This window comes from Eleutherodactylus coqui, chromosome 10, assembly GCF_035609145.1.
Source record: "Eleutherodactylus coqui strain aEleCoq1 chromosome 10, aEleCoq1.hap1, whole genome shotgun sequence".
Lineage (NCBI taxonomy): Eukaryota > Metazoa > Chordata > Amphibia > Anura > Eleutherodactylidae > Eleutherodactylus > Eleutherodactylus coqui.
In genome coordinates, this window is record NC_089846.1 from 2,353,086 (window position 1) to 2,380,805 (window position 27,720).

The 27,720-nt window shown below is 61.9% G+C and overlaps 2 protein-coding genes across 3 annotated transcripts; one reads left to right on the forward strand and one right to left on the reverse strand.

The window, feature by feature from the left end:
* Positions 1 to 3,541: 3,541 nt before the first annotated feature.
* On the reverse strand, positions 3,542 to 18,397 carry LOC136579900 (ER membrane protein complex subunit 3-like). Its single transcript, XM_066579983.1, has 8 exons — positions 18,187 to 18,397; positions 18,044 to 18,101; positions 7,110 to 7,203; positions 6,646 to 6,750; positions 6,240 to 6,321; positions 5,916 to 5,995; positions 5,326 to 5,408; positions 3,542 to 3,682 (listed from the first exon to the last, which is right to left on the reverse strand). The coding sequence occupies exons 1-8, from the start codon at positions 18,339 to 18,341 to the stop codon at positions 3,590 to 3,592; spliced, it is 750 nt and encodes a 249-aa protein (XP_066436080.1). The 5' UTR covers positions 18,342 to 18,397; the 3' UTR covers positions 3,542 to 3,589.
* A 32-nt stretch (positions 18,398 to 18,429) lies between these two features.
* Positions 18,430 to 27,116, forward strand: UXT (ubiquitously expressed prefoldin like chaperone). Of its 2 annotated transcripts, XM_066579984.1 has the most exons (6): positions 18,431 to 18,557; positions 21,174 to 21,255; positions 22,059 to 22,126; positions 23,722 to 23,829; positions 26,667 to 26,730; positions 26,883 to 27,116. In XM_066579984.1, the coding sequence occupies exons 1-6, from the start codon at positions 18,496 to 18,498 to the stop codon at positions 26,928 to 26,930; spliced, it is 432 nt and encodes a 143-aa protein (XP_066436081.1). In that variant the 5' UTR covers positions 18,431 to 18,495; the 3' UTR covers positions 26,931 to 27,116. The 2 variants fall into 2 exon arrangements, with proteins under 2 accessions (XP_066436082.1, XP_066436081.1); XM_066579985.1 differs by lacking the exon at positions 26,667 to 26,730 and having other exon boundaries at positions 18,430 to 18,557.
* The last annotated feature ends 604 nt before the right edge of the window (positions 27,117 to 27,720 follow it).

Consider the following 27,720-nt stretch of genomic DNA (forward strand, 5'->3'; position numbering starts at 1 on the left):
CCTCATTGACGTGGAATGCCACCACCTTGTCCTGCTGCACTACAGTGAAGCGTAGCGGAGAAGGTGGCAAGCTCTGAGACTCGACGAATGGAGCCAACTGCCACCAAGAACACCACCTTGTGTGCCTAAAGGTGAGCTGGGAGATCTTGCATAGGTTCGAAGGGACGTGATAGAAGTGCATCTCGGATCAGGTTAAGGTCCCATGGTGGAATCGGAGGAGGAGCTAGCTTTCATCATAGTCGGGATGACCGGTTCAGTAAAATCCCGAGCCCTCAGCACTGCTTCAACCTCCACCACTAGGGGGACTAGAGGAGTTGTCCATCCTAAAAGGCCTTGTAATATCATCACCGTGACAACGAAGGGGGGAGAATAATGACATCATGGAGAAGGACACTCGCCCATCTTTAGAATGACTCCTGTAGTCCAGCAGAGTGCGCCCCAGGGCTTGCCTACCCTTTGTGGAGGGCAGCTATGGCTGGTGGGTCACAGTTAAACTGGTGTTAACCCTCCTTTTCTTCAGAGGTTCGGGGCATACAACAGGGTGGTTGGTTTCTCTGTGATAGCCGTCCATGGTGGGCAAACAGTAGGAGGCTAGTGCCTGCCATACAGTGCTAAAGGAAGTCCTAGAAACCGGACTGAAGACTGGTAACAGAGAGGTCTGCTGCCTACGGACACTTCAGAGTAATGATCCGCGCCACCATATAATAAATAATGAGAGTGACTCACCTGGTGCCCAGCGGGGTTCCCGTAGACCGTTAAATCCTTGGGGAACACCCCGCCTGCACCTGTGATCCGAGTGTGCCTGTAGTAATATACGAAGAGACTTCAGATATCCTTCGATGGGGAAGGAGAGCCGCCGGAATGAAAGGAATCCCAAGGAGAGAAAACTTCCCTCAATGGGTTAAAACGGGTAAATCTTCAAATAGAAAAAGCTCTTTCCGCGCTCCTGCTGGAGCTCCTCTTCGGAAAAAATGAACTGTCGTGGCGGACAGGATTTATATAAATTAATCATAAATGTATTTCCGAATAAAAGATTGCATGCAAGTGGAGATCTTGCAGCGATAGTTATACAACGCGTTTCGGCGTTCTTAAAGGGGTGGTCTCGCGGCAGCAAGTGGGTCTATACACTTCTGTATGGCCATAATAATGCACTTTGTAATGTACATTGTGCATTAAATATGAGCCATACAGAAGTTATAAAAAGTTTTATACTTACCTGCTCCGTTGCTGGCGTCCTCGTTTCCATGGAGCCGACTAATTTTCGCCCTCCGATGGCCAAATTAGCCGCGCTTGCGCAGTCCGGGTCTTCTGCTGTCTTCAATGGGGCCGCTCGTGCAGAATGCCGTCTCCGTGTAGCTCCGCCCCGTCACGTGCCGATTCCAGCCAATCAGGAGGCTGGAATCGGCAATGGACCGCACAGAAGAGCTGCGGTCCACGGAGGAAGAGGATCCCGGCGGCCATCTTCAGCCGGTAAGTATAGAAGTCACCGGAGCACGGGATTAAGGTAAGCGCTGAGCGGTTTTTTTTTACGTCCCTGCATCGGGGTTGTCTCGCGCCGAACGGGTGGGGGGTTTGAAAAAAAAAAAAACCGTTTCGGCGCGGGACAACCCCTTTAAGACGCCTTTCTCAAGTATACAGATAGATCAAAATGCAACCTTTAAATAGCATGTCTTACCTGTAACTCCCACCTCCAAAAAGGTAAGACATGCTATTTAAAGGTTGCATTTTAATCTATCTGTATACTTGAGAAAGGCGTCTTAAGAACGCCGAAACGCGTTGTAGAACTATCGCTGCAAGATCTCCACTTGCATGCAATCTTTTATTCGGAAATACATTTATGATTAATTTATATAAATCCTGTCCGCCACGACAGTTCATTTTTTCCGAAGAGGAGCTCCAGCAGGAGCGCGGAAAGAGCTTTTTTCTATTTGAAGGCCTACGGACACTAAGCTACAACTGATTTAGCTTGGTGCCTGCAGGGGTAGTAGAGCTGGTAGCAGAAAAAGTGGCAGCTCCTGCTTAGTGTTCGCCCCCTAGTGGCAGCAGCTATACCCCGCAGTCTACATAGTATGTTAGGCTGAAGGGAGACCATGTCCATCTAGCTCAGACTGTTTCTACCCCCATTGTTGATCCAGAGGAAGGCAAAAAACTCCGAATGAGGCAGAATTCTAATGTAACTTATGAGAAAAGTACTTTCTACCCACAAAAAATAAAATCATTTCCCCGCTGGTTTTGCAATGTCTTGTTGTGTTGCTCGCAGCGCAGTATGAAGGTTACCTTTAGGGCTCTCTTACACAATGGGGCCCTGCAGACATGCGATCGATCGCAGCACAAGATGGCGCTTTCCAGCGATTTTGAGCGGTCTGCTCTATTTTTCAGCGTTTTGCACACCCTCGCCATGATGCCGTCTGTTTCTGGCATTCCCTGCACTGGATAAACGTAATATTCCGCCGTCCGCGGCGTTACGGATCTGATACCTATAGACCTTTTTTTTTGCTTTTATCTTTTTCAATATTTAAAGCTTTATGTAAAAGGGAAAAAATGTAAAAAAAAATTCTGCAGACTTAAACAGTGGAGAGCAGTGATTAGTCAATATTTCACTCTTTTGGGGGGCGGGGGGGCTCATCTGTCATAATTGGAGAGCAAATATTCTCTCTGCTTGCTGGGAAGGTGATAACATGCCCCCTGCCTGTGAGAGGGAGAATCGCAGCTCGTCTCCCCTCCAGCTTTGCTCTGCACACCCTGGCTGTAAATTCAGTATTCCCGGCCCCACTTCAAACGGCTATAACTCTGGTTCTATAAGGGCGGACGTGCTTTTGGTTTTAAACCCAAGAATCTTAAAGGTAGAACAAGCTCAGTTTGTCCAAAACTGTAAGAATGAACACCGTTCTCCCTAAACGGCTTGGGGGTTAAAGAGGAAGCTCCATTCTCTAGGGCATCACACTGTTGGTGGCTAGGACCTCGGACCACCACTGATGTGCGGTGTGAAGGCCTCCACCGAGCACTCAGATTATATGTTGTGACATCCCTGAGCGGTGGATCATCTTCCCTGTATACCCACAGGCCACTGTGTAATACCCCACTCCTTCCTCCAGAGCAGCCAGCAGCTGCAGAGCTGCAGGTCGTGCAATTATCCAACTTACCGAACAGTTGTGGATTTAGAAGAACATCTCCATCTTGGCCCTCCAGCCCAGAGATAAAGGGGATCTTCCCCTGGCCAAGTGCCGTCACACAGACTATCAGGCCTGGTCAGGAGCCACAGCCATTCTGTGGAGGTGCTGGAGATTTCTTCCGGCCCGACCGCCTCCAGTGGCTGAGGGTTGAGTTCTGCTAACAACCAAGCGGCTCCGGCAAGTGATTTGTTGCTCAGCAGCGGCGAGCCGCTACCAGTGCTAATTACCCCGTGTAACAGGTACCTTCATAAGATGCTTCTATGTGGAATGAAAGCAATGCACCGGTGTTCTCTAGTCCCCCGGGGTACAAAGACCACCAGACCCCCCCCCCCCAGCACTTCTAGAATGAACCCCAGGAGGCACCAGAATAGAGTACAGGACTTTAATATGGCGATCCGTAAGAACAGGCTGTGCGGCTACTCCAGGTTCAGGTCCTTGGAGACCAGATCTTCCTCCACGTTCTCCAGCGCCCAGTGATGCTCCGTGATCTCCATGGCTTCCCATTCAGCCTGAACAGGACGGAAAATATTAAAGTGTGATGTTTACTTGTCGGCATTGAGGGGCGCCACGCGATAACTGAGGGGTAAACAGGGCAACGAGAGAAGACCCAAGCATCACCGCTCTGCATCGGCCAACTGCCCACTGTGAATGGAGGCGGCTGCAAGAGAGCTCCGGCCTTAAAGGGGTTCAGTCATTAAAAAACAAAAAGATTCTAAACTTACCTCCTCTTCTCCCTGCCGATCTTCTCCTGTCTCCTGCAGTCTGGGGGGGGAAGGGGGGGTCTGAGTATAGAATTTTTTTTTTTAATGACTAGACCCCTTTAACCCTTTCCAATCCAATTTTTTTGCCACGCTCATTTTTCTCAGCTCCAATTTATTTTGTGCGGGAAAGAGGTTGGTGGATTACTTGGAACAACATAGAAAACCACACAAATAAATTACCTAATCATAATCTTTATTTGTATAGCGCCAACTTATTCCGCAGCGCTTTGATGATTTTATTAGCACTTTTAGATAAATTAAAAGGTTTTTATTTATTTTGACTTATAATTTTTTAGCGCGTGATACTTTTTGAAACAAATTGCAGGATGAAGTCACGGCTTCCTAGTACATGTTTCACAGTAAGGCCGCCTGCAGACGGCCGGGTCGGATCCGGCTGCGAGAATTCTCACAGCGGGACCCGACCCGAGTGTCTGCAGAGAGCAGCGCGGACACTCACCTCTCCCGCGGCCCCGGCTCTCTCATGTGCCAGCTGCTGGGCAGTCGGCGCATGCACAGGGCGGGGCCGGCGGCGGTGAGTGACGTTTCTATGCGGGGCTCTGCGAGCCCTGCACAGAAATAGAGCATGCCGCGATTTGTTTGCCGCGCGGCCGTCTGCCTAGGATTGTGTTTGTTAACGCAATCCTATGGCAGCTTCCAGGGGCGGAAATTCAGCAGGAAATCCCACCGCGGAATTTTCGCCCGTGTGCAGGTGCCCTAAAAGGTGGTTTCTCTCCTTCCCACTTTCTCATTTCTTTTGCTCACTATTATGTGAATAAGCGAGCTGCAAACAGCACTGATCAGCGCTCCATTCTGCATTTACTGAATGCCCCCCTGTTCCCAGTTCACTTACTGACATAAAAGTGTGTCGGGTGTCCTCTGGCAGCAGAGCGGGGGAGGGAAGCACATTCGGGCATTCACTATCAGCACTGATAAGCGCTGGGCTCCTCATTTACTGACTGCACTCATGTTCTTTCTCCCCTCCTGTATTGTCGGAGAATACAGGGCAGCAGGGCAGAGGAGAAGGAACATCTGGCTTTCAGTAAATGAAGAATCCAGCGCTGTTCAGTGCTGTTTGCATCTCACTTATTCACATAAGTGTGTCGGGTGGCCTCTGTCAGCAGAGCGGGGGAGGAAACAGCATGTCGGGCCTGCCCCGACATCGGAGCTATAGAGGAAAATGATGATGTCAGGGCAGCCCCGACAGTGGATTGGAAAGGGTTAAGTGGACACAGCCTCTTGGGTACTTCTAAAGGTGGGCAGCAGGGGGCGACATACATGAGACTTCCAGAAGCAAGGACAACCTGGAGAGTGCCTTTATAACAAGCAGCTGATCAAGAACTATTCTCTGCCCCCTCCACGTGGCCGACGGGGGTTGGGAAGACCTCACTTACTTTGAAGGCTTTGTTGGTGTCTTGGGGTGCGGCCATCGCAGCTCCTGTCATCTGGTCCTGCATGATGCGGCTCTGGTCTGCAGCTGAATGGGACAAACAAGCCCAAGAAGTTAACTTTACCCTAAAAGGGTTAACAGATGGCCCTATACTGGGTGGTGGACAGCCTGCGGCTCTCCAGCTGATGCAAGACTACAACTCCCAGCATGCTCTAGGGGCCTTGGGCTGCTAAGAGTTGTACTTTGACTGCTGGAGTCAGAAGTTGTAAACCTTGAAGGGGTCGTCCCATGAAACTACTGGATTTTCTGGACTAAAGACACTTTTTAACAATAAAAAACAAAAAAAATCTTGCTAAAAAGTGTGCGAGTCTTTTGGTTGATGGAAGGAGGGTCTGACATTGCCAGATCCCTCTGGCTGCTTCTACAATCAGGCATATCACATCGGCCACTGGCAGCAGTCCTATTGAAATAAAGTATGCTGGACCACCATTCCTTGGGGTTCGGTAGGTGGTCTCAGCTGTTGGACCCTCACAGATCCCTTCAACTGTCGCCAGCAGGAGGGCAGTTTAGGCTGGGGGTGGTTCTGTGACTCACCGTTGTCCTGTCCCAGAATCAGCGTGTACATACTCCGCAGGCCGAAGACGTTGAGGAAATACCAAGAGGCAGAGCTGACCCTACAAGAGAGCCACAGGTCAGGCCGAGCCCCGCAACCACAGGTCCGGCCACACACCCCAACCACAGGTCAGGCCGAGCCCCCCAACCGCAGGCCCGGCCACACACCCCACCACAGGTCAGGCCGAGCCCCCCAACCGCAGGCCCGGCCACACACCCCACCACAGGTCAGGCCGAGCCCCGCAACCACAGGTCAGGCCGAGGGTCGAGCCCCGCCACAGGGAGTCCAGCAGGAGATGTACTCACCAAGATGCGTCCAGAGACACAAGCTCAATGCCCCGCTGTAACATGGGCTTGAACCGCAGCGTCAGGGGGAAAGGAACCTTCGCTGGAAAGACAAGAAACGTCACTTGTGCTCTGAGAGAGCCCTCACTAGCGCCGCCCTTCAGGCAAGAATAACAGTGTGAACTGGTCCTTAATATCTGCCTCCCCTACAGAGATATGAGCACATCTGGCTCCAGGCCCAAAGCCTGAGGCTGCACTACCATCAGCTCGGGACAGCGTCTCCATGACAACGGAAGGCTTCAGTAGGGCAGCCTCAGGCTTCCAGCGATCCTGTCTCGGTGTAGGAGAAGGACAATAAACAGACAGTTTCTACATCTTTTTCTGCCTGAAAGGACCTTTAAGAAGCAAAGAATGTGGCGAGTCTTACTGGTGAGGAAGCCGGAGAAGGCCCAGTTGATCCAACCGCCGATGAGGATCATGGGGAGGACGTTGGTGAGGTTACCCTTCATCATCTCTGTCATCATGGAGGGATCTGCAGAGGGGCAAAAGGACAACATGAAGCAGGGGCCGGCGCTGGGGGAAGGGGAGGTCTCCAGAGAGCAGGGGCCGGCGCTGGGGGAAGGGGAGGTCCCCAGAGAACAGGGGCCGGCGCTGGGGGAAGGGGAGGTCCCCAGAGAGCAGGGGCCGGCGCTGGGGGAAGGGGAGGTCCTGGGAGAACAGGGGCCAGCGCTGGGGGAAGGGGAGGTCCCCAGAGAGCAGGGGCCGGCGCTGGGGGAAGGGGAGGTCCTGGGAGAGCAGGGGCCAGCGCTGGAGGAAGGGGAGGTCCCCGGGGAGCAGGGGCCGGCGCTGGGGGAAGGGGCTGGTGCTGCGGGAGGGGAGGTCTGTACCTACCTGTCATCGGGTTCTTCTGCACCACCTTCCTCTTGGTCTTCTTGAAGAAGCCGGTCTCCGCGTCGTTGAAATAGAACTTCCTCATGAGGAATGACTTGGGGCGAAGAGAAGAACAAGGGTCACAGGGGGTGCAGTAACGACCCATCTAAAAGCTGGCAGTCCCCTCACCCGTCGCAGCAGCATCTCCATGGCGTCAGGTGAGCCGTTGCTGTACATTCAGAGTCTGACGCACCCCGGAGCAGACAATACCCCTGTGCAGAGAGCGGGGTCCCAGCGGTTCATAAGGTGGGGCTGCACCCCAAACCGTGACGACGTCCTGTCCTCTCCTAACATGAGCATTGACAGGCTAGAGCCCGAGGCCGCACTGCCCACGGTCCCCAACGGGGCCGCACTGCCAACAGTCTGCCCGAGGCCGCAGTGCTGACAGTCCTCAGCGGGGCCGCACTGCCGACGGTTTGCCGCGGGGCCCGAGGCCCCACTACTGACGGTCCGCCCAAGGCCACACTACTCCCGTGCGCAGTCCAACTCCCATGATGGTTTCACGTCGAGTGAAGTTGGACCGCGCAACAGAAGTTCCTTTATTCCCCCTATTGTTGACTGCAGAATTGATAGTTTTGAAAATATGGTCAGAAGGGATATTAATGGGTGGAAGCTTCTTACAAATGTAGGTTTGACAGAAGGGAAAGGTCTGCGCTGAGAACACCGTCTACTGACAAGGGGGTGCAGACACCCCCAGATATAACGCTCAGGTAATGAGGCAGGTGGATGATCATGACCCTTGTGAGGTGTTGACAGGAGATCCGACCTCGGTTTTCAGAGGGGCCTTCAGTTTCTCCTCGATGATGCCAAGTGTCCCATCACACCCGTACTGCACATGGTCCCCAAGGTACACAACCCTCTATCATCCACCAGGACGCCCCATAGTGTCCGGTCGGGGGTCATTGTACAACGACCCCTCCAGATTTCTCGATGCTGATTTACGGTAACATGTAATGGACACCAAACCGCACATTCCTGACACCTCCGACACTTTATTTAAAATTAAAGCTCTTAAGGTGGAGAATCGTGCGATCTGGGTACACCGGGCATCGGGTCACTTTATACCAGCATGGAGCCCGGACTGGGCAGGGGTACACTACTGAATACAGATCTGTCCAGTCGTTGGTTATCTTCATCATGGCACTGCTTGAGGACGTCCTCGACAATTACAGGTACGGCAATGGGGTCAAACGTGGCCCCTACATATGTGGCAAGTGTAGAGTCGTCCCTTTACACCTCCCCAGTCCGGACCAGGGTATATTGCCCACATGGTCGTTATCTGCCCGGCACAGGAGGGTCTCTTCAGACATTCTATACTGGACTCCATAATAGGCATCCGGAACTGGAATTCACCTGGACTCATTCTGATGATCACAAAGATGGGGACAGGCTCACTGCCGAACTACTTACCAGAGGCACAGCTGGCAATGACATGCTACGCTAGGACAGCGGTCAGCCGCCTCCAATGACTACACCGCTCCCGTGGAGCCAGCTCGAGGGGCCGGCGGGTTGTTGCCAACCAATTCATTGACAAACGTCTTCGCCAGATGGGCGAGAGATTTATTGAGAGGGGTTACCCTACAGCAGTGTTGGCGAACCCATGGCAAGCGTGTCGGGGAGGGCACCCAAGCCCCTTCTGCCGGCACGCATGCTGTTCGCTAGTGTCACCCGCTCCTCCGCACTGCAGCTCAATGGCAGAGCTTCCTCCCCTGTCAGAAGTATAGGCGGGCAGTCCAAATCCAGCGCTGACGGCAGCCGGAGGTGAAGGGGATGGCAGCACACACTGTTGTCTAGCGGCTCCTCCTTCCCCCGCCCCTCCGCACAGCAGCCAATCAGAGCGCTTCCTCCCCTGTCAGAAGGAAGGCGGGCAGTTCATATGCGGAGCCGATGGCAGCCGGCACTCAGTGTGATTGCCCTGTGAGCGGGTGGAGCGGAGCTGGAGGGCAGCCGTAAGGAAAACCTGGGCGGAGGGTAAGAGGAAGACCAGAGCTGCCTGGGCAATAGAAGAAGCAAGCGGCCATTACTGCGAAGACAGCGGCATCATTAGTAAGAAGGAACGGACAGAAGGGTCTCACTGCTGACCACCCCTCAGCTCACCAGCTGCCCGCTGCAGACGGGCGGCCGTAGTCCACGGCAAATACTGCACCGACACGCGGAGGGAAATCACGTCTCCAAGCCCACGAGCGGAAATCAACTGCGACTTCTCGCTCGCGGATGGAAAATCACAGCAGGTTCTATTTTGGCCGAAGGCACACAGCGGATCTGCACTGCGGAGTCCACAGCGGGCGTCCACCTCCGGACCCCACAGCACATACCGCCCCATGGCATGCTGGGAAATACGTGGTTATACTTCCGTGAGCAGAAATCGATTGCGATGTTCTGCTCGCAGAGGATAAATCGCAGCCCGCAGCAGATCTGTGAGGGCCACGCACGGACGGCTCCCGGTGAAGTCAATGGAAGCAGCTTGTCCTGCGGCTATTCCGCAGTCATGATTGCAGAGTGGCCCCAGGACCCGTGTCCGCGCGGTATAATCTGTACTGCGCATACGTGCTGGGGTACGCGGGGGCACCGGCCGGGCACAGGGTTGGATACTGCTGCGGGATCTGATTTTACCCCTTCAGGACGCGGACCCTTTTTTTTCCATTTTCGTTTTTTCCTCCGCCCTTTATTTCTCCATCGCCGCCGCGGTCTGCGGTTGGTTTTTGCGGGACGAGTTGTGTTTTTCGCTGGTGTTATTTAATATAATGTGCTGAAAAACTGTAAAATAATTCTAAGTGGAGTAAAATGAAAAAAAAAAAACGTACACTCCGCCATCTTTGTGCGCGTCTTAATTCTACGGCGCACAAACTGCACCAACACCCGATAACTTCGGTGCGATTGCTGCGATGCCCAACGAAGAGTTTATTTTTTCTGCGCTGCTTTTATTTTTTTTCTAAGACATCTTATTTTTAATATTCCTTCCTGCCGCCGTCTTCTGCGCACAATAACGCGGTCATTTCTCCGTCCACACAGTTGTGCGCGGCTCGTTGTTTGCGGGACGTCCTGCAGTTTATTTTGGTATCCTTTTGGAATGCGTAGAACTTTTTGACTGTTTCTGGCAGACAGGGGGACTGAAAAAGCGCATTTCTGGCGTTCTTTATTTTTTTTCCGGACAGCGTTCACCGTACGGGGTAAATATTGCGCTACTTTGATAGATCGAACTTTTACGGACGCGGCGATACCAAACATGTATTTTTGTTTTAGGATTTAGATTTTTTTATTATAGATTTGGCAGAAGGCGGGATTAAACTTTTGTGATTATTTTTTTTACAATTAATAAAACTTTATTGATCTTATTTGTACTTTAAGTCCCCCCGGGGGACCACAACCAGCGATGCTCTGATGCCCCAGCATTACATCATACTGCGATCTGACAGGCAGCCTATCAAGCCATCTCACACGGGGGGTGGGCGTACGGGACCCCCAAACATCGTTCGCAGGAATTTAAATAACGCTGCCGATTGCAGCTATTGCCCGTGGGTGTCAGCTGTAGTAAACCACTTTCACCCACGCTGTATGAAGAGAGGTGGCCCCGCGATCGCTCTTCATACATACCCGCACCTGCATGACCTAAATGTACGTTACATAGCAGGAAGGGGTTAATAAGCGAGCAGTAACCATATTGGGGGGGGGGGGGTCACCGGAGTGATAATCTGCAACATTCACAGTATTGGCGATGGGAACAAGATTGTGAAAATGTCATCCACAAGCTGCGGGAAAACCCAAAAACATGTGAGACCGACTTGTGGTGCGGAATGTAACCGCGACCGGTCAACTTTATGGCGGTCTTCGCTGCAGCGTTCACCCTCTCACTGAGGGCCCCCCCCCCCCCCCCTATATCGCTGCGACTGTCAGCGGGACCCTCTAATGTAATTCAGCCCGTCGCCGCGCTGTGATGTTTGCGCCATGCGGTTTTAACATCAGAAAGTCCCGTTGACAATCGCCGCGATAAACCCCCCAGTGTGCGCCGTGAGCCCCCCTCATCTCTGCAGACCAGCGTGGGCCCTTTAGGGTGAGGACCGATGGCTGTATGCGCAGCTCCACTCACCAGCAGGGGGCGCAGGTGAGCCTGAATGAGGGCATCTCTTGCCCTTTGCCGGGCGCTCACACTCCGCACCGGAGATGGAAGAAGACTGCGGGCCAATAGGTGCCGCCGCTCCCCCGCTGGAGGCGCTCACCACAGGGCAGGCCAAGTATTAAAGGCCAAGTGAAGCCCAAGTTATACCAAAGCTCTGAGCTCCATCGGCTGCAGCGCTCATCTGTCCCGCTATACCGCCGTGGTTATTGCAGCCGCAGAAGGGGGGGAACCGCGTCCGCCTAAACACTACCCCTAAGGGTTAAAACGGACGGCCAGATGTGCAACTGTGCCCGCCACTACAGAGTCCAAACTCCTCTGAGACCCTTCCGGGCACGCTGCCATGTTGGCACTCTGCGGTAAGTAAGTGGGTGTTGGGGTACATTCGGGCGCTCGGTCTCTTAAAGCTTCGCCATCGCTGCCCCACAGCTTTGGTCGAACAACAATGTGCTGGTGGCGGACTACACGGCCCTGAGAGTCTACTTACTGGTAGGTCACAGGGTGCCATCTGTGAGCCCGTTCTGCCCAGGGGGATCGTGGGGCATACGCAGGCATCGGCCACTAATATTACTGGACTTCCATCTCCCCCCGATGGCGTACCGGAGGGGCAGTAATCTGTGATAAGCTGATGCATGCCACCCTGGATGGCGCACTACCAAACACCGGAGATGGTAAACCGGGCAATGATCCCTGCCCTGGCTGTGCGAGCCGCAATACCCACCGCGAGGAGCCGCAGCCCGTACAGGCGGACCCTGCAGGATCAGACCGATACCGGCTATAGGAAGCAATGCCTCCCGCCGCTGCGGGCTTATGTGCGTCGGCGAAACCAACACGATTGGGGATGGCGTGAGACGGAGGTCCCGGGGCCGAGCACTACTGGCATCGGTCAGCTCCGCTGTAGGATCACTGATCATGTACGGTACCAGAGCACAGGCAGTGGGAGAAGACTGAAGGGGCTAAAGCGGATGTCTGAGCTGCACGCCCCACAGCCCGACGGGCGACATCTGGAGGAGCAGGCGCTGCCGCACGCAGAAGGGTCCTCCTACATTAGGGGCTGGCTGACGCTATCGGGGGGTTTGCTGAACTCATCCGCTTCCTTGTGTTGGTTTTGTCTTTTCCGCGGCCCCCCAGTGTCCCTGGCGCAGCGTCTCGCACGGCTCCGCCCCCAGAGGTCACATGATTCGGATCAGCTTCCATAATATTCACTTACTTTGTAATCATTCTTTTTTACGGAGTGAATAAAACATTTGTTGCCCCACTGTTGTTCCTCAGCGCCGCAGACAGACCGCTGATATCACCTATCGGGGCGGGCTGCCGCATTGTAGAGTGGGCTATGAGCAGACACATCGTATGGGGTGCCCAGACCCCCTTATCTGAATTAGTCACTCAGTTCTGATTATTGGTGACTTCACCTTGGGGGGGCTCAGCGGATGATGGGTCCACCCAGGGCCGCACTACTGACGGTCCGCCCGGGGCCGCACTGCTGACGGTCCGCCCGAGGCCGCACTGCTGACGGTCCGCCCGAGGCCGCACTGCTGACGGTCCGCCCGAGGCCGCACTGCTGACGGTCCACCCGGGGCCGCACTACTGACGGTCCACCCGGGGCCGCACTACTGACGGTCCACCCGGGGCCGCACTGCTGACGGTCCGCCCAGGGCCGCACTACTGACGGTCCGCCCGAGGCCGCACTACTGACGGTCCGCCCGAGGCCGCACTACTGACGGTCCGCCCCGGGCCGCACTGCTGACGGTCCGCCCAGGGCCGCACTACTGACGGTCCGCCCGAGGCCGCACTACTGACGGTCCGCCCGAGGCCGCACTACTGACGGTCCACCCGGGGCCGCACTACTGACGGTCCGCCCGAGGCCGCACTACTGACGGTCCGCCCGGGGCCGCACTACTGACGGTCCGCCCGAGGCCGCACTACTGACGGTCCGCCCGAGGCCGCACTACTGACGGTCCGCCCGAGGCCGCACTGCTGACGGTCCGCCCGAGGCCGCACTGCTGACGGTCCGCCCGAGGCCGCACTGCTGACGGTCCACCCGGGGCCGCACTGCTGACGGTCCACCCGGGGCCGCACTACTGACGGTCCACCCGGGGCCGCACTGCTGACGGTCCGCCCAGGGCCGCACTACTGACGGTCCGCCCGAGGCCGCACTACTGACGGTCCGCCCGAGGCCGCACTACTGACGGTCCGCCCCGGGCCGCACTGCTGACGGTCCGCCCAGGGCCGCACTACTGACGGTCCGCCCGAGGCCGCACTACTGACGGTCCGCCCGAGGCCGCACTACTGACGGTCCACCCGGGGCCGCACTACTGACGGTCCGCCCGAGGCCGCACTACTGACGGTCCGCCCGAGGCCGCACTACTGACGGTCCGCCCGAGGCCGCACTACTGACGGTCCGCCCGAGGCCGCACTACTGACGGTCCGCCCGAGGCCGCACTACTGACGGTCCGCCCGAGGCCGCACTACTGACGGTCCGCCCGAGGCCGCACTACTGACGGTCCCCCCGAGGCCGCACTACTGACGGTCCGCCCGAGGCCGCACTACTGACGGTCCGCCCGAGGCCGCACTACTGACGGTCCGCCCGAGGCCGCACTACTGACGGTCCACCCGGGGCCGCACTACTGACGGTCCACCCGGGGCCGCACTACTGACGGTCCACCCGAGGCCGCACTACTGACGGTCCGCCCGAGGCCGCACTACTGACGGTCCGCCCGGGGCCGCACTACTGACGGTCCGCCCGGGGCCGCACTGCTGACGGTCCGCCCGAGGCCGCACTGCTGACGGTCCGCCCGAGGCCGCACTGCTGACGGTCCGCCCGAGGCCGCACTGCTGACGGTCCGCCCGAGGCCGCACTGCTGACGGTCCGCCCGAGGCCGCACTGCTGACGGTCCACCCGGGGCCGCACTACTGACGGTCCACCCGGGGCCGCACTACTGACGGTCCACCCGGGGCCGCACTACTGACGGTCCACCCGGGGCCGCACTGCTGACGGTCCGCCCAGGGCCGCACTACTGACGGTCCGCCCGAGGCCGCACTACTGACGGTCCGCCCGAGGCCGCACTACTGACGGTCCGCCCCGGGCCGCACTGCTGACGGTCCGCCCAGGGCCGCACTACTGACGGTCCGCCCGAGGCCGCACTACTGACGGTCCGCCCGAGGCCGCACTACTGACGGTCCACCCGGGGCCGCACTACTGACGGTCCGCCCGAGGCCGCACTACTGACGGTCCGCCCGGGGCCGCACTACTGACGGTCCGCCCGAGGCCGCACTACTGACGGTCCGCCCGAGGCCGCACTACTGACGGTCCGCCCGAGGCCGCACTACTGACGGTCCCCCCGAGGCCGCACTACTGACGGTCCGCCCGAGGCCGCACTACTGACGGTCCGCCCGAGGCCGCACTACTGACGGTCCACCCGGGGCCGCACTACTGACGGTCCACCCGGGGCCGCACTACTGACGGTCCACCCGAGGCCGCACTACTGACGGTCCGCCCGAGGCCGCACTACTGACGGTCCGCCCGGGGCCGCACTACTGACGGTCCGCCCGAGGCCGCACTACTGACGGTCCGCCCGAGGCCGCACTACTGACGGTCCGCCCGAGGCCGCACTGCCGACGGTCCGCCCAGGGCCGCACTGCCGACGGTCCGCCCGGGGCCGCACTGCCGACGGTCCGCCCGGGGCCGCACTGCCGACGGTCCGCCCGGGGCCGCACTGCCGACGGTCCACCCGAGGCCGCACTGCCGACGGTCCGCCGCGGGGCCCGAGGCCGCACTGCCGACGGTCCGCCGCGGGGCCCGAGGCCGCACTGCCGACGGTCCGCCGCGGGGCCCGAGGCCGCACTGCCGACGGTCCGCCGCGGGGCCCGAGGCCGCACTGCCGACGGTCCGCCGCGGGGCCCGAGGCCGCACTGCCGACGGTCCGCCGCGGGGCCCGAGGCCGCACTGCCGACGGTCCGCCGCGGGGCCCGAGGCCGCACTGCCGACGGTCCGCCGCGGGGCCCGAGGCCGCACTGCCGACGGTCCGCCGCGGGGCCCGAGGCCGCACTGCCGACGGTCCGCCGCGGGGCCCGAGGCCGCACTGCCGACGGTCCGCCGCGGGGCCCGAGGCCGCACTGCCGACGGTCCGCCGCGGGGCCCGAGGCCGCACTGCCGACGGTCCGCCGCGGGGCCCGAGGCCGCACTGCCGACGGTCCGCCGCGGGGCCCGAGGCCGCACTGCCGACGGTCCGCCGCGGGGCCCGAGGCCGCACTGCCGACGGTCCGCCGCGGGGCCCGAGGCCGCACTGCCGACGGTCCGCCGCGGGGCCCGAGGCCGCACTGCCGACGGTCCGCCGCGGGGCCCGAGGCCGCACTGCCGACGGTCCGCCGCGGGGCCCGAGGCCGCACTGCCGACGGTCCGCCGCGGGGCCCGAGGCCGCACTGCCGACGGTCCGCCGCGGGGCCCGAGGCCGCACTGCCGACGGTCCGCCGCGGGGCCCGAGGCCGCACTGCCGACGGTCCGCCGCGGGGCCCGAGGCCGCACTGCCGACGGTCCGCCGCGGGGCCCGAGGCCGCACTGCCGACGGTCCGCCGCGGGGCCCGAGGCCGCACTGCCGACGGTCCGCCGCGGGGCCCGAGGCCGCACTGCCGACGGTCCGCCGCGGGGCCCGAGGCCGCACTGCCGACGGTCCGCCGCGGGGCCCGAGGCCGCACTGCCGACGGTCCGCCGCGGGGCCCGAGGCCGCACTGCCGACGGTCCGCCGCGGGGCCCGAGGCCGCACTGCCGACGGTCCGCCGCGGGGCCCGAGGCCGCACTGCCGACGGTCCGCCGCGGGGCCCGAGGCCGCACTGCCGACGGTCCGCCGCGGGGCCCGAGGCCGCACTGCCGACGGTCCGCCGCGGGGCCCGAGGCCGCACTGCCGACGGTCCGCCGCGGGGCCCGAGGCCGCACTGCCGACGGTCCGCCGCGGGGCCCGAGGCCGCACTGCCGACGGTCCGCCGCGGGGCCCGAGGCCGCACTGCCGACGGTCCGCCGCGGGGCCCGAGGCCGCACTGCCGACGGTCCGCCGCGGGGCCCGAGGCCGCACTGCCGACGGTCCGCCGCGGGGCCCGAGGCCGCACTGCCGACGGTCCGCCGCGGGGCCCGAGGCCGCACTGCCGACGGTCCGCCGCGGGGCCCGAGGCCGCACTGCCGACGGTCCGCCGCGGGGCCCGAGGCCGCACTGCCGACGGTCCGCCGCGGGGCCCGAGGCCGCACTGCCGACGGTCCGCCGCGGGGCCCGAGGCCGCACTGCCGACGGTCCGCCGCGGGGCCCGAGGCCGCACTGCCGACGGTCCGCCGCGGGGCCCGAGGCCGCACTGCCGACGGTCCGCCGCGGGGCCCGAGGCCGCACTGCCGACGGTCCGCCGCGGGGCCCGAGGCCGCACTGCCGACGGTTCACCCTGGGCCGCACTACTGACAATTCGCCACGGGACCCGAGGCTGCACTACCGATGGTTCGCCGTGGGGCCCGAGGCCGCACTACCGATGGTTCACCCGGGGCCACACTACTGACGGTTCGCCGCGGGGCCCGAGGCCACACTACTGACGGTCCGCCCCAGCAGTACAGCTCGCCACGTCGCCCCGCCCCCGGTCCGCCCCAGCAGTACAGCTCGCCACGTCGCCCCGCCCCCCGTCCGCCCCAGCAGTACAGCTCGCCACGTCGCCCCGCCCCCCGTCCGCCCCAGCAGTACAGCTCGCCACGTCGCCCCGCCCCCGCAGTACAGCTCGCCACGTCGCCCCGCCCCCGCAGTACAGCTCGCCACGTCGCCCCGCCCCCGGTCCGCCCCGCCAGTACAGCTCACCACGTCGCCCCGCCCCCGGTCCGCCCCAGCAGTACAGCTCGCCACGTCGCCCCGCCCCCGGTCCGCCCCAGCAGTACAGCTCGCCACGTCGCCCCGCCCCCCCGGTCCGCCCCAGCAGTACAGCTCACAACGTCGCCCCGCCCCCCCCAGTCCGCCCCAGCAGTACAGCTCACAACGTCGCCCCGCCCCCCCCAGTCCGCCCCAGCAGTACAGCTCGCCCCGCCCCCCGGTCCACCCCCGCTCCGCCCCAGCAGTACAGCTCGCCACGTCGCCCCGCCCCCGCTCCAGCAGTACAGCTCGCCACGTCGCCCCGCCCCCGCTCCGCCCTAGCAGTACAGCTCGCCACGTCGCCCCGCCCCCGCTCCACCCCAGCAGTACAGCTCGCCACGTCGCCCCGCCCCCGTTCCGCCCCAGCAGTACAGCTCGCCACGTTGCCCCGCCGCCGCTCCGCCCCAGCAGTACAGCTCGCCACGTCGCCCCGCCCCCGCAGTACAGCTCGCCCGCCCCCCCCCCCAGCAGTACAGCTCGCCACATCGCCCCGCCCCCAGTCCGCCCCAGCAGTACAGCTCGCCACGTCGCCCCGCCCCCGGTCCGCCCCAGCAGTACAGCTCACCCCGCCCCCCGGTCCGCCCCCGCTCCGCCCCAGCAGTACAGCTCACCCCGCCCCCCGGTCCGCCCCAGCAGTACAGCTCACCCCGCCCCCCGGTCCGCCCCAGCAGTACAGCTCGCCCCGCCCCTGGTCCGCCCCAGCAGTACAGCTCGCCCCGCCCCTGGTCCGCCCCAGCAGTACAGCTCGCCCCGCCCCTGGTCCGCCCCAGCAGTACAGCTCACCCCGCCCCCCCGGTCCGCCCCAGCAGTACAGCTCGCCCCGCCCCTGGTCCGCCCCAGCAGTACAGCTCGCCCCGCCCCTGGTCCGCCCCAGCAGTACAGCTCGCCACTCTCCGCCCGGCTCTCACCTGACGCGGGATGTACTTCCCATTTTCTCTGAGGATTCGGCTTCGGATGAGGATCTGACTGAGGGAGGAAGAAGGAAAACCGGTGAGCGGGGGAGGGGCCACAACCCAGGGGCCCCATGAAGCCATGTGCCTAGGGGCCCCACCTGTCGCTGAGGGGCTCCAGCTCCGCCCTCTTCTCGCCCTGCAGCAGGCGGGTCACGTGGTGCCTGAGGAGGCCGCTGAGGAAGGTGATAAAGACGATGGGTAACACCACCCACAGCCGGATACTGGAGTCCAGCAACAGCTCCGGACTCGCCATACTGCTATCCTGCTGCCCGGGAGACCAAAGCGGATGGACACCGGCACATCCGCCAGGAACAAACATGGCGGCGCCTCGTGGGTCCTACTAGTCATGTGACCAGCGGAGCGCGCCGTGACGTCAGAGCTGCGCGGCCAGAGGCTGCCGGACGGACATGGAGGAGAAGGTGCTGCGGTACGAGGCGTTCGTGACGGACACCCTGCAGAGGGACCTCAGGTGCGGCCCACGTGACCTGCGGCAGCCGTGACGTCACCGGCGAGGGGGGCACGTGTGACGGAGAGGATTGTGGGGGCAGCTCGTGCAGAAAGTGTACAGAGACCCCCCCCCCCCATATACAGCCACCCCTCATACCTACAGGGACCCCCAATATACCTGCAGAGACCCCCAATATACCTGCAGAGACCCCCAATATACCTACAGGGACCCTCAATATACCTGCAGAGACCCCCAATATACCTACAGAGACCCCCCCCCCATATACAGACACCCCTCATATACCTACAGGGACCCCCAATATACCTGCAGAGACCTCCATGTACAGACTCCCAATAATGGCGCGGTCTCTGTCTGCGCAGCGCGGGCGGTCTGGGGTGTCTGCGCAGCGCCGTTGGCTGGTCTGCGGTGTCTGCGCAGCGCCGTTGGCTGGTCTGCGGTGTCTGCGCAGCGCCGTTGGCTGGTCTGCGGTGTCTGCGCAGCGCCGTTGGGGGGTCTGCGGTGACTGCGCAGCGCCGTTGGCTGGTCTGCGGTGTCTGCGCAGCGCCGTTGGGCGGTCTGCGGTGTCTGCGCAGCGCCGTTGGGCGGTCTGCGGTGTCTGCGCAGCGCCGTTGGGCGGTCTGCGGTGTCTGCGCAGCGCCGTTGGGCGGTCTGCGGTGTCTGCGCAGCGCCGTTGGGCGGTCTGCGGTGTCTGCGCAGCGCCGTTGGCTGGTCTGCGGTGTCTGCGCAGCGCCGGTGGCTGGTCTGCGGTGTCTGCGCAGCGCCGGTGGCTGGTCTGCGGTGTCTGCGCAGCGCCGTCGGCTGGTCTGCGGTGTCTGCGCAGCGCCGTCGGCTGGTCTGCGGTGTCTGCGCAGCGCCGGTGGCTGGTCTGCGGTGTCTGCGCAGCGCCGGTGGCTGGTCTGCGGTGTCTGCGCAGCGCCGGTGGCTGGTCTGCGGTGTCTGCGCAGCGCCGTTGGCTGGTCTGCGGTGTCTGCGCAGCGCCGGTGGCTGGTCTGCGGTGTCTGCGCAGCGCCGGTGGCTGGTCTGCGGTGTCTGCGCAGCGCCGGTGGCTGGTCTGCGGTGTCTGCGCAGCGCCGGTGGCTGGTCTGCGGTGTCTGCGCAGCGCCGTCGGCTGGTCTGCGGTGTCTGCGCAGCGCCGTCGGCTGGTCTGCGGTGTCTGCGCAGCGCCGTCGGCTGGTCTGCGGTGTCTGCGCAGCGCCGTCGGCTGGTCTGCGGTGTCTGCGCAGCGCCGTCGGCTGGTCTGCGGTGTCTGCGCAGCGCCGTCGGCTGGTCTGCGGTGTCTGCGCAGCGCCGTCGGCTGGTCTGCGGTGTCTGCGCAGCGCCGTCGGCTGGTCTGCGGTGTCTGCGCAGCGCCGTCGGCTGGTCTGCGGTGTCTGCGCAGCGCCGTCGGCTGGTCTGCGGTGTCTGCGCAGCGCCGTCGGCTGGTCTGCGGTGTCTGCGCAGCGCCGTCGGCTGGTCTGCGGTGTCTGCGCAGCGCCGTCGGCTGGTCTGCGGTGTCTGCGCAGCGCCGTCGGGGGGTCTGCGGTGACTGCGCAGCGTCGTTGGCTGGTCTGCGGTGTCTGCGCAGCGCCGTTGGGCGGTCTGCGGTGTCTGCGCAGCGCCGTTGGGCGGTCTGCGGTGTCTGCGCAGCGCCGTTGGGCGGTCTGCGGTGTCTGCGCAGCGCCGTTGGGCGGTCTGCGGTGTCTGCGCAGCGCCGTTGGGCGGTCTGCGGTGTCTGCGCAGCGCCGTTGGGCGGTCTGCGGTGTCTGCGCAGCGCCGTTGGGCGGTCTGCGGTGTCTGCGCAGCGCCGTTGGGCGGTCTGCGGTGTCTGCGCAGCGCCGTTGGGCGGTCTGCGGTGTCTGCGCAGCGCCGTTGGGCGGTCTGCGGTGTCTGCGCAGCGCCGGTGGCTGGTCTGCGGTGTCTGCGCAGCGCCGGTGGCTGGTCTGCGGTGTCTGCGCAGCGCCGGTGGCTGGTCTGCGGTGTCTGCGCAGCGCCGGTGGCTGGTCTGCGGTGTCTGCGCAGCGCCGTTGGCTGGTCTGCGGTGTCTGCGCAGCGCCGGTGGCTGGTCTGCGGTGTCTGCGCAGCGCCGGTGGCTGGTCTGCGGTGTCTGCGCAGCGCCGGTGGCTGGTCTGCGGTGTCTGCGCAGCGCCGGTGGCTGGTCTGCGGTGTCTGCGCAGCGCCGGTGGCTGGTCTGCGGTGTCTGCGCAGCGCCGGTGGCTGGTCTGCGGTGTCTGCGCAGCGCCGTCGGCTGGTCTGCGGTGTCTGCGCAGCGCCGTCGGCTGGTCTGCGGTGTCTGCGCAGCGCCGTCGGCTGGTCTGCGGTGTCTGCGCAGCGCCGTCGGCTGGTCTGCGGTGTCTGCGCAGCGCCGTCGGCTGGTCTGCGGTGTCTGCGCAGCGCCGTCGGCTGGTCTGCGGTGTCTGCGCAGCGCCGTCGGCTGGTCTGCGGTGTCTGCGCAGCGCCGTCGGCTGGTCTGCGGTGTCTGCGCAGCGCCGTCGGCTGGTCTGCGGTGTCTGCGCAGCGCCGTCGGCTGGTCTGCGGTGTCTGCGCAGCGCCGTCGGCTGGTCTGCGGTGTCTGCGTTGAGCACCAGTTTCCATAACGGCCCCTGATATCAGTCACTGTAGAGCATGTTCTTCTTGCAGGCGAGTGCTGGAGAGTCGTGACAGTGTGTATGAGAAGATCAGCCAGTACCTGCAGCTGAAGAGCCTCATCCAGAGACTCCAGGTGAGCCCCCATAGCAGTGTGGTGTCTGCAGGGCGCCCCCTATAGGCAGGAGGCCCATTTACACACAAATCACATCTTTCAAATGGTTGACAGTATTAGGCCTCCTTCCCACGAGCGTGACGGGGTCCGCCGCGTAATATTACGCAGTGAAGCCCGTCACGGCGCCCCCCAGAGCCCCTATACTTACCTGCGGGAGATAGCGTGAAATCGCTTCCCCGCCCACCACCGCCGCGTCACCGAGCGTGTCACGTGACGCGGCCGGCCGCGTCATTTGGCGTCAGATGACGCGCGGCGGTGGGCGGGAAAGCGTTTTTTCACGCTATCTCCCGCTGGTTACAGCGGGAGATAGCGTGAACGGACGGCTTCCATTGACTGCAATGGAAGCCGTCAGTGCGTACAGCCCGTCCTCACCCGCAGAAAACGAATTACGCGGCGGAAATCCGTTCGTGGGAAGGAGGCCTTAGTGATTGTTTTGCAATAAGTGTTAACACTTTGTTAGCTTTGTTTGCATGTAAAAGGGTCTCCTGCAGCTGTTTGCAGAGCACAGCATGTGTTCTGAGCTCTGCACACAGCTCCATTGTCCTCACAAGGGCCGTTGGCAGAATACAATGTAATCTCCGACTTCTGTGCAGAACACAGCGTGCGGTCCCTGTTATCTCTCTCTCTCTCTGTCTGAACGACTGCATCGTTTGAACGAATTTTGAGCGCTAATTGTTTCGTGTAAATGGGCCTTCAGGAGATGCTGTCAGCCCTCTGCCTGCAGGCACTTCCTGCTGTTCATAAGACTCCTTTATGTTCTACAGGAGTTGGAGTCGGGAGCCCTCCAGACGCAGGTGGACCTGGGCTGCAACTTCTACGTCAATGCGGAGGTGTGAGTGATTAATCTGCTCGATCCCCTCTGTGTGGCGCGCGCCCCCTCCTCCTCCTCCTCTATGTGGCGCTCCCCTCGGTCCCCCCCAACTTCCTCTATTCCTCTATGTGGAGCTCCCCTCGGTCCCTTCCCCTTCTGTTTTCTGTGCGGCACTCCCCTTCGTTCCCTCCCACCTTCCTCTGCGCGGCGCTCCCGTCGCCCGTCCTCTGCGCGGCGCTCCCGTCGCCCGTCCTCTGCGCGGCGCTCCCGTCGCCCGTCCTCTGCGCGGCGCTCCCCTCGCTCCTGCCCTCCCTCCTCTGCGCGGCGCTCCCCTCGCTCCTGCCCTCCCTCCTCTGCGCGGCGCTCCCCTCGCTCCTGCCCCCCCCCCTCCTCTGTGCGGCGCTCCCCTCGCTCCTGCCCCCCCCCCCTCCTCTGTGCGGCGCTCCCCTCACTCCTGCCCCCCCCTCCTCTGTGCGGCGCTCCCCTCGCTCCTGCCCCCCCCCCCTCCTCTGTGCGGCGCTCCCCTCGCTCCTGCCCCCCCCCCCTCCTTTGCACGGCGCTCCCCTCGCTCCTGCCCCCCCCCCTCTGTGCGGCGCTCCCCTCGCTCCTGCCCCCCCCCCCTCCTCTGTGCGGCGCTCCCCTCGCTCCTGCCCCCCCCCTCCTCTGTGCGGCGCTCCCCTCGCTCCTGCCCCCCCCCCTCCTCTGCGCGGCGCTCCCCTCGCTCCTGCCCCCCCCCCCCCTCTGTGCGGCGCTCCCCTCGCTCCTGCCCCCCCCCCCTCCTCTGTGCGGCGCTCCCCTCGCTCCTGCCCCCCCCCCTCCTCTGTGCGGCGCTCCCCTCGCTCCTGCCCCCCCCCCCTCCTCTGCGCGGCGCTCCCCTCGCTCCTGCCCCCCCCCTCCTCTGTGCGGCGCTCCCCTCGCTCCTGCCCCCCCCCCCTCTGTGCGGCGCTCCCCTCGCTCCTGCCCCCCCCCTCCTCTGTGCGGCGCTCCCCTCGCTCCTGCCCCCCCCACCTCCTCTGTGCGGCGCTCCCCTCGCTCCTGCCCCCCCCTCCTCTGTGCGGCGCTCCCCTCGCTCCTGCCCCCCCCCTCCTCTGTGCGGCGCTCCCCTCGCTCCTGCCCCCCCCCCTCCTCTGTGCGGCGCTCCCCTCGCTCCTGCCCCCCCCCTCCTCTGTGCGGCGCTCCCCTCGCTCCTGCCCCCCCCCTCCTCTGTGCGGCGCTCCCCTCGCTCCTGCCCCCCCCCTCCTCTGTGCGGCGCTCCCCTCGCTCCTGCCCCCCCCCCCCTTCTCTGTGCGGCGCTCCCCTCGCTCCTGCCCCCCCCCCTCCTCTGTGCGGCGCTCCCCTCGCTCCTGCCCCCCCCCCCTCCTCTGTGCGGCGCTTCCCTCGCTCCTGCCCCCCCCCCTCCTCTGTGCGGCGCTCCCCTCGCTCCTGCCCCCCCCCCCCCTCCTCTGTGCGGCGCTCCCCTCGCTCCTGCCCCCCCCCTCCTCTGTGCGCCGCTCCCCTCGCTCCTGCCCCCCCCCCTCCTCTGTGCGGCGCTCCCCTCGCTCCTGCCCCCCCCCCCCCCCCCGGCTGATTGTTTCCTGCTCTGTGTATTTACACCCTGCTGATTGTTTCCTCTTCAGCCCTGACTCCTCGAAGATATTTGTGGCTTTGGGCTTCGGGTTCTTTGCGGAGCTGACGCTGGAGGAAGCTCTCAGGTTTATCGAGAAGAAGAACAGGATGCTGACGGAGTAAGGAGCCCGCGGCACCTCGGCCCTCCATTGTTCTATCGTCTCCTCTAGTCTGTCTTGGCTGCTCTGGGGTGACCTAGGCCAGTGATTCCGAGCTCCAGTCCTCAGGGACCCCCAGCAGGTCACGTTGTCAGGATGTCCTATAGTATGAACACCGGTGCAATCCTGTTGGGGTCCCTGAGGACTTCAGTGGGAAACTCTGACCTAGACAACCAATCTAGACACAGCTTGGATTACGGCTCACGGACTACTTACTGCTTGACTAGTTGTTTAGTGACTGGACATGGGTCGTCCGGCAGCACCGCCGGTCATGTGATGGGTGCCATGCTCTGTACAGGCTGCCGGTGAAGGAAGCACTGGCAGCCCAAGGCTTCAGAGGCTAGCACTGGGTCTTCTGAGATCGGTGGGGAGTGGGCGCTCCCGGGGGGCAATGGGGATGGTATCAGGGTATCAGTCTGTCCTTAAAGTCTTTGAAAGCCATCGTTGGCTCGTTGACTAATCGTTCCGTCGCCTGCTGGTATGACCGGGCCGCCCGGCGGTCTCTGACATCGTTGGCTCGTTCTGTCGCCTGCTGGTATGACCGGGCCGCCCGGCGGTCTCTGACATCGTTGGCTCGTTGACTGATCGTTCCGTTGCCTGCTGGTATGACCGGGCCGCCTGGCGGTCTCTGACTTCGTTGGCTCGTTGACTAATCGTTCCATTGCCTGCTGGTATGACCGGGCCACCCGGCGGTCTCTGACATCGTTGGCTCGTTGACTAATCGTTCCATTGCCTGCTGGTATGACCGGGCCGCCTGGCGGTCTCTGACTTCGTTGGCTCGTTGACTAATCGTTCCATTGCCTGCTGGTATGACCGGGCCGTCCGGCGGTCTCTGACATCGTTGGCTCGTTGACTAATCGTTCGATCGCCTGCTGGTATGACCGGGCCGCCCGGCGGTCTCTGACATCCTTGGCTCGTAGACTAATCGTTCTGTCGCCTGCTGGTATGACCGGGCAGCCCGGCGGTCTCTAACATCGTTGGCTCGTTGACTAATCGTTCCGTTACCTGCTGGTATGACCGGGCCGCCCGGCGGTCTCTGACATCGTTGACTAATCGTTCCATTGCCTGCTGGTATGACCGGGCCGCCCGGCGGTCTCTGACATCGTTGACTAATCGTTCCATTGCCTGCTGGTATGACCGGGCCGCCCGGCGGTCTCTGACATCGTTGACTAATCGTTCCATTGCCTGCTGGTATGACCGGGCCGCCCGGCGGTCTCTGACATCGTTGACTAATCGTTCCATTGCCTGCTGGTATGACCGGGCCGCCCGGCGGTCTCTGACATCGTTGACTAATCGTTCCATTGCCTGCTGGTATGACCGGGCCGCCCGGCGGTCTCTGACATCGTTGACTAATCGTTCCATTGCCTGCTGGTATGACCGGGCCACCCGGCGGTCTCTGACATCGTTGACTAATCGTTCCATTGCCTGCTGGTATGACCGGGCCGCCCGGCGGTCTCTGACATCGTTGACTAATCGTTCCATTGCCTGCTGGTATGACCGGGCCACCTGGCGGTCTCTGTCATCGTTGGCTCGTTGACTAATCGTTCGATCGCCTGCTGGTATGACCGGGCCGCCCGGCGGTCTCTGACATCGTTGACTAATCGTTCCGTCGCCTGCTGGTATGACCGGGCCACCCGGCGGTCTCTGACATCGTTGACTAATCGTTCCGTTGCCTGCTGGTATGACCGGGCCGCCCGGCAGTCTCTGACATCGTTGGCTCGTTGACTAATCGTTCCATTGCCTGCTGGTATGACCGGGCTCCCCGGCAGTCTCTGACATCGTTGGCTCGTTGACTAATCGTTCCGTCGCCTGCTGGTATGACCGGGCCGCCCGGCGGTCTCTGACATAGTTGGCCCGTTGACTAATCGTTCCGTTGCCTGCCGGTATGACCGGGCCGCCCGGCGGTCTCTGACATCGTTGGCTCGTTGACTAATCGTTCCGTTGCCTGCCGGTATGACCGGGCCGCCCGGCGGTCTCTGACTTCGTTGGCCCGTTGACTGATCGTTCCGTTGCCTGCTGGTATGACCGGGCCACCCGGCGGTCTCTGACATAGTTGGCTCGTTGACTAATCGTTCCGTTGCCTGCCGGTATGACCGGGCTGCACGGCGGTCTCTGACTTCGTTGGCCCGTTGACTAATCGTTCCGTTGCCTGCTGGTATGACCGGGCCGCCCGGCGGTCTCTGACATAGTTGGCTCGTTGACTAATCGTTCCGTTGCCTGCCGGTATGACCGGGCTGCCCGGCGGTCTCTGACTTCGTTGGCCCGTTGACTGATCGTTCCGTTGCCTGCTGGTATGACCGGGCCACCCGGCGGTCTCTGACTTCGTTGGCTCGTTGACTAATCGTTCCGTTGCCTGCCGGTATGACCGGGCCGCCTGGCGGTCTCTGACATCGTTGGCTCGTTGACTAATCGTTCCGTCGCCTGCTGGTATAACCGGGCCCCCCGGCGGTCTCTGACATCGTTGGCTCGTTGACTAATCGCTCCGTCGCCTGCTGGTATGACCGGGCCGCCCGGCGGTCTCTGACATCGTTGGCTCGTTGACTAATCGCTCCGTCGCCTGCTGGTATGACCGGGCCGCCCGGCGGTCTCTGACATCGTTGGCTCGTTGACTAATCGTTCCGTCGCCTGCTGGTATGACCGGGCCGCCCGGCGGTCTCTGACATCGTTATTATCTGGTTACTCTTACCTAACCTGCTAGTCAGGCCTAAACTCATCCAATCTGGATCCTGCGGACGGGTGCGGCCATGTCTAGTCCAGCCTCCGTCCCATCGCCAAGTAATGTCTTTGCTTTTCTTTAGCATTAGTGAACATCTGACGGACGACGCCTCAAACATCAGGGCCCACATCAGGCTGGTCCTAGAGGTGAGACCCCCGGGCTGCCCACACGGATATGTCAATGTTATAGGGGGACCCCGTTACCCTCCATAAGCCCGATGAGGGCATATAGGGGCACATGAAGGGGGCACAGCTCGTCTTATCGTCATTAAATGGATGGACTTTGGATGTTTCTGCAGGGTCTGCGGGAATTACAGGATCTGCCTAACGAGCCAGTGAATCAGTGACAGAAGCCGAGGGGTCTTCCGGCTCCCACCATGAGGGAGTCCAAGTAGTGGCGGAAAGCATAAGCGAACGAGCACATACGTGTGTTACATTACACGGACAGGTCCGGTACTTGTGTGCAGGGGGCAGCAATAAAGGATTGTTAGGAAATCGTTGCAAATAAAGCTTTATCAGTAGCAATGTGCAAATGTGTGATGGAAGAATTATTTACTAGTCAGGTTTGGGAGCACGGCATACATACATTACTTATCCTGTATTATACCCCAGAGCTGCACTCACTATTCTGCTGGTGGAGTCACTGTGTACATACATTACTTATCCTGTAGTGATCCTGAGTTACATCCTGTATTATACTCCAGAGCTGCACTCACTATTCTGCTGGTGGAGTCACTGTGTACACACATTACTTATCCTGTACTGATCCTGAGTTACATCCTGTATTATACTCCAGAGCTGCACTCACTATTCTGCTGGTGGAGTCACTGTGTACATACATTACTTATCCTGTACTGACCCTGAGTTATATCCTGTATTATACTCCAGAGCTGCACTCACTATTCTGCTGGTGGAGTCACTGTGTACATACATTACTTATCCTGTACTGACCCTGAGTTACATCCTGTATTATACCCCAGAGCTGCACTCACTATTCTGCTGGTGGAGTCACTGTGTACATACATTACTTATCCTGTACAGATCCTGAGTTACATCCTGTATTATACTCTAGAGCTGCACTCACTATTCTGCTGGTGGAGTCACTGTGTACATACATTACTTATCCTGTACTGATCC